Source organism: Atractosteus spatula, chromosome 3, assembly GCF_055471065.1.
Source record: "Atractosteus spatula isolate fAtrSpa1 chromosome 3, fAtrSpa1.hap1, whole genome shotgun sequence".
Lineage (NCBI taxonomy): Eukaryota > Metazoa > Chordata > Actinopteri > Semionotiformes > Lepisosteidae > Atractosteus > Atractosteus spatula.
In genome coordinates, this window is record NC_142708.1 from 1,849,360 (window position 1) to 1,865,292 (window position 15,933).

The 15,933-nt window shown below is 46.4% G+C and overlaps 1 protein-coding gene and 1 long non-coding RNA gene across 2 annotated transcripts in view; one reads left to right on the plus strand and one right to left on the minus strand.

Moving 5' to 3' along the window:
* The first annotated feature begins 2,075 nt into the window (after positions 1-2,075).
* Positions 2,076-4,831, plus strand: LOC148837268 (uncharacterized). Its single transcript, XR_016090797.1, has 3 exons — positions 2,076-2,209; positions 3,305-3,358; positions 4,324-4,831. It is a non-coding gene; the product is annotated as an uncharacterized LOC148837268 (long non-coding RNA).
* A 938-nt stretch (positions 4,832-5,769) lies between these two features.
* Positions 5,770-15,933, minus strand: part of arsk (arylsulfatase family, member K) — a 28,512-nt gene continuing 18,348 nt past the window's right edge. Inside the window, exon 8 of the mRNA XM_088910361.1 lies at positions 5,770-6,819. Within this exon, the coding sequence (XP_088766487.1) occupies positions 6,548-6,819 (272 nt within the window). The 3' untranslated portion in view covers positions 5,770-6,547. The remainder of the gene's footprint in view (positions 6,820-15,933) is intronic.

The window sequence follows — 15,933 nt, forward strand, 5'->3', positions numbered from 1 at the left end:
TTGAGAACACAGACGGAGAGATTAGAGTGGTCGTGGCCGTCAGAGGTGAAATGAGAAACAATGGGCTTGGAGAGATCTTTAATCTTTACAGCCCTGACGTGTTCTCTGAAACGGTCTCCGAGTCTCCTTCCTGTTTCTCCAATGTAGATGGCTGGGCATTTACTGCAAGAGATACAGTAAATAAGGTTGCTGGAGGTACAAGATGCTGTCTGGGTGATCCGGAATTGTCCTGAGGGGCCTTGAATGAGTGTGGTGGTGGCTGTGTATTTGCAGGTGATACAGCGAGCTCTGTTGCAAGGGAAAGTGCCTGGTGTGGATGGTTGTTGAGGGCGGTCAAGGGAGCTGTGAACAAGGAGGTTACGCAGATTAGGTGGTCGGCGATATGAGATGATAGGGCGATCAGAAAAGAGGGCCCCAATGGAGGGATCATCCTGTAGGATGGAAAAGTTGTGGTTAATGGTCCTGGGGATAGGAAGTGTGTTAGGGTGGATATACAGTACAAGTTAAACCAGTCGGTGCGGACAACCTCAAAAATGAAATGCTTCTGCGGTCATTTTATGATGACCTAAACTAGCATAGTCACAATCAATTTATGTGACTGGGTGAAGCGATTGATTTTATTTTGATAAGTGCAAATACGTGTAAGGTTTTGTGGGGGGTTTAATCGCTGGGGTAGAAGATATTCGCGAGTTTCTTGTAGCTGCAGCTCAATTAGAATGCTAACACTTAACTATTCTCGAAACGCGGAAATGCCTTTGTTCACCAAAGGTGTAGCTGATCTGGAGGAGCGCTCCCTCCCTTTCATGGCACTTCTGAAAAACCGTCTCCGACCAACAGAAATGAAAGAAAAACTAAATTAGCCATTAAGAACAGCATTTTAGTCTCCTTGGATTTTGATTAAGTTAGTGAAACGTTCACTTGAGAAAAAAAAAAGAATAAAACGTAGTTTTCCTCTAATACAATTGTTGCCTTTATTTCGTAATTTAATATATGTATATGGATTACGTCCCCATTAGTGCCATCATAAATTCAATTTCGCTCACGATAACATTAGCGTACACCATCGCTTGAACGCTGCTCCGACTGTAGTTGTGTCAAATAATGAGCATCATACAGTATGTAAACTGAATATGCCTTGAAGAGAGGTGTCTTACGACAATAATTGCTGTATCCCGTGAAAATGTTCTAACAATGATTTAAGACAAGCAGCCGGTTGAATGCTGTTAAATTGTAAAAAAGGCTCCCGCAGAAAAGCTTAGTTCTGCTGGCCATAAACGTGGATAGAAATGTATTCATACTTCTTCGCCGTACAGTTGAAGGTGTTAAAAACAATCGCACAATATTCCAACAGCATTGTATGATAATTAGGAATTGAGAAATCATTTCATTTACGATTTAATTAATGGCGTAATTAGCCGTAGAGGCTCACTCATTCCAGTGTTCACAAGTTTCACAAGACTTTTTATGTTCAGAAAAATAGCGGCTATTTTTCGTAAGGAAGATGGGACATTTTAAGGTTGATAATTCGTTGCTGAACGGGTTTTATCAATCTTGTATTGAATGTGCTTTATCTTTTGCCCTGATCTGCTGGTTTGGGAATGAGACTCCGAGGAGTAAGAAAGTCACTGGTGCTGATCCTGCAGGTCCACCCCACATCCAGCACCCACGAGTTGTGGGTGAAGCACGGTCCATCCTAGAGGACTCCTCGCACCCTTTGCTGAACGAATCACAACTACTCCCCTCTGAACACAGATGCACGTTTCCCACCTTAAAAACAAACAGGTTCATGTTCTCCTTTGAACCTGAGGCCATATCCCTGCTCAACAGCGGATCCTCTCGCTCGTGTCTGTGTGTGTTGTGTGTTTGTGTGTTTTATTTATATGGTCTGCTGCGGTGAAACAAATTGCCCCTTGGGGATTATAGAGACACACAGGTGTGCCGGCGGACTGAAAATGCATTTGTGTGACAGCGGGGGGCGTTAGTTCGCCTGGGGCCAACAGGAGGTTCGCTCAGCCCTGTTTGTAGCCCTCAACATCTTAAGTTTCGATTCTGTAAAATGCTGTTACCGGGTCCTCCCCGTTGTGCCACCATATATAGCGGCGACAGCGCAGCGTGTGATGCTCCGCTCCAGTCCTGCTGTCCGACATGTCGCGGAAGATCTACGCGCTGCTCCTGGCCGCCTTGATCTGCTCGGCCGCTGTCGCAAAAGGTAGCGGTGTGGTGCTGTGAGGATGTGTGGGTGCTGGGGTTCATTTGTTTAAATCTTTTTAAAAAAAACTGAAACAACATTGCAACTGTCACGCTGTTATAAACCTGAAATGTTGAAGAACAGCTTGTAATCATTACTGAACGCACCGGAATGAATTATGTTTGAAATGACTGCGCGCTGGGGCTATTATCTATGTGTTTGCAGTATAAACTATCCATTTTCGAAAGTAAGAATCCCTCGGATTAGAATTTTCTGTACACAATTCAGTTACAAACGTGACATGAAACATGCAATTATTTGGCAGCTAAACTGGCTAAACTGGTTCTAATGACGCAGACTAGCAGGGTGAGTGGTTCATTGGTTAATGCACGACAGGACTTGATCGGGGAAGAGCAGACACGGCACAGCTGATTTTCAGTCATGCAAATGTCACTTTTATCACATGACATGCAAATTGGACGACTGCAGCTTTCTAGTCCAAAACACACGGAGAAGGAAATGAAGGAATCGCACATCGTGCACATTGAAGCTTAATCATTGTACTGTAGCGCTCCGGGGTTCACGTGGGCGCCCTCGCCGCTGCCGCCTCAGGTCGCCGCCCCCCGGGGGTCGGGGACTCGAACCCGGGCTTCCGGCGTCATTCAACAGGGACCCAGCCCTTTTGAGCTAAAGGGAAATCTCCCGTCAGCCCGGCGGCTGGGGTCCCTGCTATTCACAGGGAAGGGCGGTGACGTCACCACGCTGGTAAGCCGGCTCGCACAACCCACAATGGTGGCCGTCTGCGTTACAGTACTATAACAGTCACTAACTAGGATTTAGTTGATCAGATGTTTATAATTGTTTTGACAGGGGCGCTTGTCTATTTTCATGTTGAAAGTTTGGTGTCCTGTTATCATAGGGTTGCTTTCTTACTTGTTTTCCCAGAAAGTCCTCTCTTTCTGGACCTCTAGTCTGACTGCTTGAATTTCTAACACTTCCTTTCATTTTACCTCTGGAACCACAAGCCCTTCCTCACCTGTTCCCTGCTCTGCAGGCTGGGAATAAAAGAGCACTTGTCTAGGATCTTCAGTGACGTGTGTAATTTGTGTTCTCTAGAGGAAAAGAGCCGGTGGTCTTGGACTGATATTGGGGTCGCAGCCGCTGGTGGAGGTGAGAATGACATGATGTGATTTTGAACAGGTTATAACATATAACATAACATCACTTTAGTGGCCCTATACAATTTCTTGTATTAGGAATTTGTCTTTTCGCAGACCCCAGCTTGCTCTCCATGAGACACACAGGCAGGGAGAGAAGCTGGGGGTCAGAGCGCAGGGTCAGCCATTTATACAGCACCCCTGGAGCAGCTGGGGTGAAGGGCCTTGCTCAGGGGCCCAATGGTTATTTGACATCACCCTAAAAACCACAGCAGGATGTACTGTAAGGACACCCTCTTAAGCCCCGCACCCAAGAGGAGCAGCGAGTGTTAGAGCTGGACTCCTGCGGGGAGGAGCAGGCTGACATACAACAAAGACAGTGGAACAACATCTACTGCTCACTGTGCAGCGCTGATACTGGTCCTGGAGCTGCTGTACAAGCAGACCATACACTGAGTGTAAGTGATGCCCCTGAGCCAGGCCCTTCACCCCAGCTGCTCCAGGGGCGCCATATAAATGTCTGACCCTGCGCCCTGACCCTCAGCTTCTCTCCCTGTCTGTGTGTCTCATGGAGAGCAAGCTGGGGTCTGTGAAAAGACAAATTCCTAATACAAGAAATTGTATATGGCCAATGAAGTGATCTTATCTTATCTTATTTGTACTTAAGTACTGGTGCTAAACTGCCAAAGACTATTCCATTTGAAATGTCTTGTACTACTTAGAGAGTGTTGTGTGTGTGTATAATATTTTCCCCTCGATACCTTTTAGATTGAAGAATGCTTATTTCATAACGCCTTGAATGTAGTCAGCACCCTTTTCCTTTGAAGGAATCAATAGGCTTCTAGCTACCAAACGCACAGCCTCTTGTTGTTCAGAACTGTTTTTCAAACAACTGAAAAGAACTGAGGCTCACTAGGTAGCTGACACTTCCGGAAGGATGACCCCCCCAGGCAGTAACTGGTCCTTTTCTGTGCTCAGTGGTCGCTGTGGCAGTCGCCCCTCTGGTGCTGGGGGCAGCCGGGTTCACCTCGGCGGGCATCGGAGCCGGATACCTGGCAACTGCTGGAGCTGCTGTGACGTATGCTGGAAAGAAATATTTTGAGGGCGATGAATGACTGAGCGCCGAGAAGACCTTCTTACACTACTAGTTCTGCACAAAGACAAACTGAAATGAAGAACATTTGCCCCAACATAACTCTTTTTCTACTTTTCCTTTTCACCTCATGATTTATTTTGTGTCTGAATATCTGGCACCGACAGATATTACTGAAGACCAAGGAGCTACAAAAGTCTAAAATCAGCTCCACTATTGGTCCTCAGACAGTGAAAATCTGTTGGTGTCCCTAGAAATGTCAGCTCAGATGGTCACCTCATCCAGATCAGAAGCTTTTCTTTAATACTCGAAGAGGGTCTCATTTCTGACATGTAAAACATCTTTTCCATTCCTGTTGCTACTGCTTGTTGAATAAATATGGGATTGCGGTGAGCATCACTGTGTCCTGCAGTTTTCCTTATGCTCCTGACACAGGAAGTGAACATCAGGACTAAGCCAGGTGTTTGAGAAGCACAGACGTGTGGTCACACCGACCTAAACGAACTCTATGAAGTTGGCCCCCCTAAAAAAAGCACAAACGATGAAACCCCCATCATTCGTTACTGCTGCGTCTGTGCCGGCTTGTGCTGTTGAAAGGAGCGATTATGCTGTTCTCGTTCCCGAGATACAGTGCCTCGTTGTTCGGATGATCACGTGACCATGTACGTTGCCCTCCAGTGACCCCGTCTGCCGAGTTCAAGCGTCTGTCACTGGTGCGAGAGGAACAGCTCTGCACTTGTGTTTCTCTGTTTGCCCAGCTGGGGGGCGGCGGTGGATTTTGCGTTTAATAGCAGTATCTTCTGCGCGTTTGTTTGAACAGGAAAATCAAAATTGTCACCAATATCATAGCCTCATCAGAAAAGTTGCGGATGTAGCCTTAAAAAGCGAACATTAGCAAACAATTGTATGTTCTTAGGAAGAGGGTTTAACGAGCACGTCTTAATACTTCGTAGTGGTGTTCTTTTTGAAAAACCTGAAGAAGTAATCAGAAGTAAGTAATCAGTTTCTCATTGTCTCATTGTCTCCTTCTTAAATAGACATGCGCACCAAGGGACGTGTAAAGATTCGACCCGCATAAAAAGAGCGACAAAGGTCTTATCGTTCATGAAGTTGCAAATTCAAGGCTTTTTAAATAGTGCACTTACACTAGATCAGCTGCTGTCAACACGAGTGAAAAGTAAGGCCCCTGTGTATCAAGAGAATAACGCCTTTATACCCTTGGTATCGGTGTTGGAGGCTGGATGAGATCAGCACACAGTCAGTCGTGTTTCAGAGCAGTCACACTCTGCAGGCTAATTCTGACAAGACAACATTCCCGCAAGACTCGGAGAACTTTCACTCTTTATTTGCAACGGAAGAATTAGTCCCACTCAGATGCATAAAATACTGATAAATACGAAGCTTCTTTTTAATATCTCGGGAACCCACCAGGGGCCAGGGAACTGGGTAACTCTGTAGAAAGCCATGACATTTTTAAAAGCAGCTGAAGGGGTGTTAAAATATGAAGCCAATTAAAACAAAAAAACTGGCCGCTGTTAATTCCTTGTTGCCTGGCAACAACTTGCAGGCTGATTTTTGAAGCCTTTGTTCCACTGAAACCTACTGCAAAAGTTTAAAGGTGCACATCTAGTGCGAGGCAGTGTGAGGGTGGAACAGTAAAACAAAGTCGTACTTTTTTCCCTTTAGTTACAGCCCCGGCAATGAAGCCGAAGCTCTATTAGGACAACTGCAGTAAAATGTTCTGAAGATCCCTGTAACGGTTCACTACCGTAATTTCTACCGATATAACCCATATATGAGGAGAACAGCGGGCCACATCTTGGAAGACAACCCGAGATGTCATCTTTCAGATTCGGCGAAAATAAAATATGTTTAAAGACATAAAAAAAAGTAGATCTTTACATAAAAAAAGAAAGTCAAGAACGTCTGTGGGCCGACAGAGAGGAGGGCGCGTATGGGCTTTCTTGGGGCTTGGCGTGAGAGGAGACCGCAGCCCCACGCGTGAGGGAGACGGCTGGCCGGGCGGAGCGCGGCTGTGTCCGGACGCGAGGCGAGCACCAGCCGCCCCCCCCTCCCCGTGCGTCTCGTCACGGCCCCCCGGGAGCCGCCCTACGCCCCGGCGATCCAGCGGTCGATGGCAGCCTCGTACATGCCCGGGTCCTCCTGCCAGTCGCGGTGCCAGCGCAGGCCGGCGATAGTGCGGGCGTAGGCGGCGCCCAGGCTGCGCTTCCAGGAGAGGAACTGCCGCTTGTTGTAGCGGCGCACGGCGCGGGACACGGCGGGGTAGTCCACCACGGAGCGCAGCAGCCCGTCCAGACGCCCGCAGACGCTGGGGAGCTCCGCCGCCAGGTCGCGCAGCTCTTCCTCGTCGGAGGACAGGTCTGCGCCAGGAGAGCGGGAGAGAGGGGTCACTGACGGGAGGACGGCTCGTTTGGCACTTGGTGGCTAACTGATGCACGGACCTCATGCAGCGGCTTCTTGAAGGAAGCTTCAGCAGCGCACGGCTGGCAGCTCGTCCCAGACTCCTAGTCTCCTCCTGTGCGCTCTGGTCCGTGCCTTACTGTGGGCTCTGAGAAAGGCCACCGGGCCGACTCTGTCAGTGCCCTTGGGGACACTTGCACCAGTCCCCTGTACTCGCCTCTGTTCGATGAAAATGTTCAGCGACTGCAGCCTGTCAGCGTAAGACACTCCCTGAAGCCCCAGACTGCACCCGATTGCTTGTCTCTGGACTGATTTCAGAGCAACAGCATATTTTTGTAATGTGGTGACCACAATTGTACACAGTTATTTTAAATAAGGCCTGACTAATGTTTCATATAATTTTAATATAACATCTGTAATATCCCTTGATTTGAATTCTACAGATTGACACTACACCCTAATATTTTGTCACCTTTATTTGCTTCCCCACATCAGCAAAGAACATATGGAAATAAGAAGAAACTGCAGGTCAATCAGCCCACCCTGCTTATTATTCAGCCTCATGCAGCGCTTCCTAGGATGAGCTCTGCCAGTCAGCCAGGTGCGCCAAAGGCATTTCAGGAATCCGTCTTAAGTGTTTATGTCAGCTGCTCATCTTCAAAGGTATTTATTCCTGAAAGAATTTCACAGCACGCATTCTTAACCCCTTTATAGCTGAAACAAGAAATTCTCTCAGCCACACTGGTTGTGTTTGGAGTGAGAATTGGGTTATAATTAGAAAACTGAGTGTATACTGTAGATAAGGGGAGACGTATACTGGGATTGTGTAATTAGATGAGTGCTGCAGGGGTCTGTACTAGGACCACTGCATTTATTAATATCAGTGATTTCGATTCTGGTATAGTTGGGCAACTAGTTAAGTTTGAAGATAATACCAAATTAGGGGGATTAGCAAAAATGGATGTACCAGCAAATTAATTTTAAAAAGAAATTAGAATCCAAAACCGGACAAATACTTGGCAGATGACATTTAATTTAGGCAAGTGTAGGATTTTACAAGAAGGTAGTAAAAGCTATAAACACAATTTGGAAAACACTGAACTAGAAGAGAATACTTACAACTAAGATTGAGGTGTTTCTGTTGATACATCATTTACATTTCTAGACCATATTAGAAAAGAAAAAGGTAAACAAAATTTGAGAATGTGTAGATAAATGCATAAAAAATAAATTAAGGGGTTTTGTGTTAAAATTGTATAACATCCTAGTAGGGCTTCATTTGGAATACTGTGTACAATTTTTGGCATCATGTTATAGAAAAGTTTCCCTTACTATGGAATCAGTTAGAAGATTAATCAGATACATTCTGGGGTTTAAGGGAGTGACAGGCTGAAGGAACTGAGTTTTTGTTTTGTACAGAAAAGACTGTGAAATAGAGACTTGATTCTTGATACAAGTATTCACAATCCTCAAAGACACTGACACGGTCAGCAAGCAAGACTTCTTCAGACAGCACAGTGATACACCAACTGGAGGACACAAGTGAAAACGAAGTGGAAATGCATCTAAAACAGAACAGGAGGCACTTCTCTACACAAAGGGTTGTGGGAGTGTGGAACAAGGTACTCAGCCATGTTGTCAAAGCCCATGCCCCAGCTTCTTTCAAGAAACAGGAGGATAAGTTTCTTGTATCATTCTGATTCCTGAATCTTAAGTCTGAATTTTGTATTTATCAATACAGGTCTCGAGTAAAAATGGTGCTTTTTTTTAGCACTGAGGAAGCTGTTCATGTATTGTTTTTGTCAACAATACTAAAACACTTTCACTCACATCGCCAAATAAGCAAAGCTCTCTGAATCTAAAACCTGGGGACAGAGCTCATACCATCTTTCACCAGCCACAGCCGAGTGGCAGAGCCTAGAGACAGAACCTTGTTTTTACATGACCTTTGCAGCCTCCCGTCAGGCTATTAATTGAAATTCACACTGGCTCCTGCAGTAATGAAACACCTTTCTCTGTTACGGGAAACAGACTACGTGGGCTGTGCATCAGTCACTATTTCAGCGTGGGCTGAGCATGCCTCATGTACCATGGATCCACAGGAGCTAGGAGACCCCTCGAACCCTGCTCTGATCAGAGCTGGTCCAGCCTCCTGTGATCTGAGCCGGCAGTGTGTGCAGCTGCTGCCCGCTCTGCACCTCCCACCTTGCAAAACAGAGCTCCTGGCTGTGTGCAAGTGGGCATAATCAATATTTCCTGGCCCCGGTTCACCGTTTTCGCCCACACTTCTGCTTTGCACGTATGGTGTTCTACCCAGAGGAAACAAAACTGTGACATGAGGTTCATACATTTACAGAAACTTATAGAGATCACTGCCAAATACTGACACCCAGAAGGTGAGGATCTGCCACCTGCGGGTGGCCCTTTCTCTAAGGAAGCCTCCAAACAGTGACAAACAAGCGCTGCAGGGATGGGAAGCCAAACACAGCTCTGCAAAAAACTGGTCTCATCTAAAAGCAGTCAGCTGTGTCATGTGACTGCAATCGATAAACACGCCTCACCTGCAAGAGGCTCTTCTGCACCTGCAGGAGTGTTTGATGACAGAGCAATAGCAAAGGGCAGTGCAGCTGAATGGTTCCTTCTACCACAAATCCAAAAGGAAGAAAGAAACCTCCTTTACACTATTGCCTCAGTGGTCTCCCCCACCGTGAAGCACTGGGGGTGATGGGATGGGGGTTTCATTGCGAGGTGGGCGGGCTGCAGCTCCTTAGGGCCTGAAAAGGCTTGCGTGACCGAAAGAACAGAAATGCTGTATCCAAATACTAAGACACACTAATGACTCAGAAGATCCTGGTGTATTCGAGACGAGATCAGGTTCGCAGAGCAACTGGCTTTCACGTGGAGCAGAAGGGACCTGAACACATAGGATCTTGGATGGTATCTGAATTGAGAGGGAACACACGCACCGTGTAGGGGTGTGTGCAGGTACAAGTTAAAATTATTTAAACTAGGAAACCAAGGGGACTGGGAGCTCAATTAACGGAGACTAAACGGTCCAGGTTGAATGCAGCATCAGTCACTCAGGGCAGAAAGAAAACTCTGCAGTGCACGTAGGCAAAACACATTTCAAGACAAAATCAGCAAGAAGCACAGTCCTTAGAGGCCTCTACCTCAATGCCAGCAGCACTGACAGATGTCAAATGAGCTAGATGGGCCAAACTGCACCGTCATTTGTTTTTATGCTCTTAACAGTGGATTTAGAAGCAGAGGGATAAGCAAGCTCATTATAAGAGTTATACAAACTTGACTTACAGAGTGTGTTGGCATTCCTGAGTGCATGATGCTCAAGTGAGAAAGGCAAGAACGAAGAGTTGGTGAGGCACACACCTGACTCAAAATCTCCATGCTTCAAGGTTACGAAGTTCAGTTATAGGAGCACAGATCGGTCACAAGAATGATGCCTTACTATACTACATAAAGCAGAATTATACAGTGCATAATCCGATTTGGGGGTGGCACAGTGGTTAGCATTTCGGTCTTGCAACACTAGTGCTATGGGTTCACTTTCTGGGTTGCTATCCGCGTGGAGTTTGCATGTTCTCCCCATGTTTGCGTGGGTCTCCACACACTGTGAGTGAGTGTGTGTTTGTGTGTCTTTGTGCCTGCCATGGACGGGTGTCCCATCTAGAGTTTTTCCTGCCTGGCGCCCATTGCTTGCCGGGATAAAATCTGGCTCCTCCATGATCAAGAATTGGATAAAGCAGTTAGAAATCAAGTGGCTAGATGTATTCATGGATTGATGGATAATCTGATTTGCATGGAGGTCTTGTTCCCCCAGAAAATGTGATGACTACAATTATTCGTTAATATTGAATTAATATTTCGACTAAAGAAGATGGACAAACACAAGTCCAGGCAAAAAAAGACTCAAAAGATAAAATCGCTGCAGTTTAAAACTTTTCCCAACATCTAAAGGTTCAGTGGTTGAGTACACAGTGCCACCTTCTGGACAACCTGCCAATTTCTGAGACTACAAGTATGTTTCTTGACTGTCACAGTTCTAATATTCAGTAACAAATGTTACAAAATATAAATGAATCTAAATCAGTACATTCAGACACGTTCCACACTAGAACAGACAATGTGTTTCTGTCTTCTAGGAAGCATGCTGTGCTGTTAGGTGTTGCTTGAGCTGGGTTATCGTGTCCCTGAACCACACAGCTACCCTACTGTTACCCAGTGAGGCAGGACATGAGCCAGTCAGACCAATGTCCCCCCTAGTTTCTGACAGGAGTTCAAGGGGCTGGGCCTCTGGAGACAGGAGCAGCAAATTGGTTGTCCCCTTTGGGACGTATTCAATGAAAGAGCAGGCTAAAACTGAAACAGATGCTTTTACTGCTCTATCTGATCATACGTCTTTCTACATTTCGCCTGGCAGACATGCAAGATCAGTTCGCTTGCCAGGGCGGCCTGTGAGGGAAGCCGCAAGCTGTGGTTGTGTTCAGTAACTCAGCCATACACTGGCTGTGTGAGGAGGGGACCCACTGTCACAGAGCTGAAAGAAGAGCTGGCCATGAACACAAATGAGTGAGGAGAGCACTTGAGACAAATGCCCAGGGCCTGACGGTTTCTACTTATTGTACAGAATTAAGGACACAAAAGGTGTTATTCACAAGCTGTTAAATCGACTCTTCCCAGAGTCACTCATGACAAGGCTGTACTCAGAGACTTGACAATTACAAACGTGGTGATAAAACCGAACCAAGTCACTGCAGACCAGTAAGTGTGACGGGGATCGGCGTCAGGGATCGGCTGTTCTGACTGATAAAAAGCACAAGTGCGGGTTAATTCCACCCTGAAAAACGGAAAGGAGAAACGCAACGTTTCGGCCGCTGAGCCTTCTTCACACACCTGAAGAAGGCTCCTCAACTGGCATGATGGTTGTGCCAGTGGGCTGATAGTTACTGGGAGTTCCACTGTAGCCAGAGGGGAGCTCAGTTTCATCCAGCGCAGGGCCGAGTGCATTTATTTCTCTCTCTACGCTCTGCGAGGATCCCACGCAGTTAAGAAAACCGGGTTCTGTTTTATCTCCTGTTTTACCACCCAGGTGGATCCCTCCTCAGCTGGCCCGGTGATCGGGCCGGAACGGGGGCTGATGGGAAGCCGGCCAACGCCACTCAGCCTTTCCCTCCTCGCCCCCCGCGAGCGTGAGCGCAGAGCTGTTCGAGAGCCCTTCGGCTGATCGAGCCGCGGGCCCTGGCCAGCGCCGAGGTGACAAGCATCGCTTCAGCTCAGCACCCTTCAAACATCGGAGAGCCGCCACTAATTGCTGCCCCTCTGAGTTGTTCCGTAAACGCTGTTAGTGCTGAGCGTGCTGACTCACACAGGTTAAGAGCATCACAGTAAATCAAGAACAACTGTAATGCCATGCTATTGTCATCTCCCATGTCGTTCATTTTCAGAGATCAGTGCAGCAGCTTACAAACAGGATACATCATACTGTTTGTAAGCAGTTGCTTACGTGCCTGAAAAAAAAACAGTGACAAAACACCAGAGTTAAAACTTCTTTAAAAAATGCTTTGCCATTTTGTATCATGTCTCACGATTTCAAAGGACAGGGGTCTCTGCGCTGGGGTGCAAGTGAAAATGAGGTGCATGCTATTCGCCATGGGTCATCAAAAAGTTGTACTTTGGTAGCATAAGTGTTGAAGAGGCAGACGTGGCTACTTGAGTTGCACACATTCCACCTCTTATCACTAAAGAAAACAAGGAACCTTCCTGCCAGTCTTGACAGAAAAATGTGTAGACATTCCTTTAGTGTTCATATGTCTTCCTTCCATATGCCTGTTCCAGGTAAGCTTATCGAGATAATAAGTAGAACTAAACTCGAGGACTCTAGGTGATAGTCAACATGGATTTAGAAAACAGGACCAAAACATTAAGGTTCAAGAAGCGACCAATGACAAAGACTTAAGTGTGTATGTTGACATAATTTGCCTCCTCTAAACAACATGAGAAAGCTCTAAAAATATTAGGATATAATAATTATATAATTATTATAATTATAGAATTTAAATCAAGACGTGTAATGTTAGAATTCTGCATTGCACAATTAAGACCTTATTTAGAATATTGGGTAAAAAGTGCTGCTCTAGCACCGGAGAAGAGCAACACATCAACAGAGGTTGTACCAGGTCACACCACCTGGGACCAACATCTCTCAGCAAGCTCTGACAATGCAGGTCGTACACCTCTTTGAACACTGAATCTGCCAGATGTTGCCAGCAGCTGTATCACTCTGCAACTCACAGCTGGCAGCCTTCTGAAGCTCAGCAGCTGGGAGCCTGGTCAGTACCTGGATGAGAGGACTTCTGGGAAAGCTAAGGCTGCTGCTGGAAGAGGTGTTAGTGGGGCCAGTAGGGGGCGCTCACCCTGCGGTCTGTGTGGGTCCTTATGCCCCAGTATAGTGACAGGGACACTTGCTGTAAAAAGACACCATCCTTCAGATGAGACATAAAACCAAGGTTCTGACTCTCCGTGGAAATTAAAAATCCCAGGGGGTTTTCTGAAAAAGAGTAGGGGTGTTACCCCGGTGTCCTGGCCAAATTTCCCCCTGGCCTTTACCAATCATGGCCTCCTAATAATCCCCCTCTCTGAACTGGCTTCATCACTCTGCTCTCCTCCCCACTGAGAGCGGGTGTGTGGGGAGTGTACTGGTGCATCATCCAGTTTTCAACACCTGTAAAGTGCTTTGAGTGGTGTATCCAGACAAGTGCTATAGAAGTGTAAGGATTATTTATCTTTTAACCCTTTCAGTATCTTCACCAGTGTGTTACTGTTTTCCCGCAGGATGTGGGGTTTGTGGCCACTGCCACAGGTGCTGTCTGGCTGCTGCGTTTCCTCCAGGATGCTATACATGTTATAGAAGCTGCAGATCACTGGTTTAAAGACCAGAATTATTAGTATTGAGTGGTTACAGGGTGCAGAGATGTGTTCATTCTGTTGGGAGATGTGACACAGCTGTGCGTAGACTAAAGGCGCTTCTCTGCAGTACCTCTTAACAGATACAGCAGGTGACATGTGATGAGTCCAGCTCCGCATTTACCAGAATTCGGTCACATCTGTTCACACAGGTGCCTTCGACTTCAGAGCAGGGAGCACAGCACAGGCCCAGGGCAGACGACCGCTCTGGACCCCTGCATTGTTTTTGAAAAATGGTTTTAAATATACCAGAGTAATAAATGTCAAAACGAAGTACAGTAAATGACCGTGTTAATCGTGTTCTTGTGAATACCATGACAGCACACAATCTAAATGTCACAGTAAACCCCATCAAACTGAATAAAGTAGGCCTTCGACAGTAAGAAAGCCAGAATATTCTGGTCAATAACACTCACTATAGTATATGCCATTGAAAAAAGGAAAAAAACTGTAATGTAATTTGTAAACTACGTGAACATCATGTTCGCATTGTGCATATAAATCGTGACAGTACCATGTTAAAATTACTGCGCAAACAATCGTTAAACTAAAAGCATAGCACTGCAGTACAGTACCATTCGCACAAATGACAACAGCGCTGGATGCTGTCAAAGTCTCATGTCCTGGCAAGGCAGGCCTCCACTGCCAGTGCTCCTAAGCTGCTTAGTTGATCTTGACACATCGTGGACCGCAAAACGTGTTTTACTCTGGCCAGTGCTGAATGAATGCTGCGCCTGCGCGATATTAACCAGAAGAGTCGCAGAAGTATGGTGGTGTTTGGGAACAATGTTTCGATTTTCATGTGGTGGAGGCTGTTTAATCATTCTAATGGTGTCAGAGATGAGTGCACCAAGATTGGCAACATGAGTGGTTCTCAGGTGTTCAGGTTCGCTCACTAGCTCTTCTGATACGTCAACGCTGTATTTCTCAACAAGTATTCTGGCCTGGCCGGGCCCTTCAGAGATCCACAGGTCCCAGGTCACTTACTCCTCCCTGACCTCCCCTCTCGTCAGGCCTGCTTCAGAGATCCACGGGCCCCGGGGTCACGTACCCCTCCTGACCCCCCCTCTCGTCAGGCCTGCTTCAGAGACACACAATGCTGCTTACCAGAAGAGGACAATTCTGTTTCACCACCAAGCTGGGTCTCCTGACAACCCAGGTTCCCAGGGAGGCAACTTCACCTTCTGTAACAGGTGAGTCTGGGTCCCTACCACCGAGCCCTGTTCCATTACACAGCCTGTAAATGGAAAGAGCTGGAAGGGTGTGCCACCGTGTTTGAGAATGTCTGACACTCGTGGGTAAGCTACACAGGGGATTGCAAATTCTGGTCCTGATTGAAGAGGACCACCTCCTGGTCCACCAGCACCACGGAGGTCTCCCATCCCAGGGCCAAGCAGGCCCTGTCCTGCTGAGCTTCCGAGACCCGGGTGGTACGATAAACCTTCCACTTATTGAAGATCAACGTCTCCACACTCAAAGAGGTATTAAGGGGGTTTGCAATATTTTTATACCCTTATCCTGATCTTTGCCTTTACACAACCCTTGGCCTGCTTGGTTGAGTCTTTCCACGCAATCTCCTACCTGCTTATGGGAGCTCACTGAGACAGGTGCGTGTTCTAAAATCATGTGCAGTAATAGTGGTTCACACAGATAGAAGCCACATAACTAATTGTGTGGCTTGTTACGGTAATTATGTACTCCTAAATTAATTTAGATTTGCAGCAGCAAAGGGTTTGAACACTTATGAAATAATGACTTTACCATTTTTCCTGTTAGATCATTTATTTACTTTTTTGTTTTTGTTTCTTTGAATGTGTGGAGTAGGCTGTGAATGTGACAAATATTAATTGCTACTTCAAAGTGTCATGGCTGCAAGTTTTAAAGCCACAAAATTAAAAAAAAAATGTCTAAACACTCTTGCAGGGCGCTGTTTTGGAGGAGCACAGGCAAACAGATGCTCAACAAAAACAAAACTCACTTCACTTTTTTAAATGCTGGCATTGACAACGTAGGTCAATAACACAGTCACTGATCGTGAGTTGGCAGTGAGCCACAGCTCTAAGCAGTTTCTGCCATCACTGTGTTCCTCATCC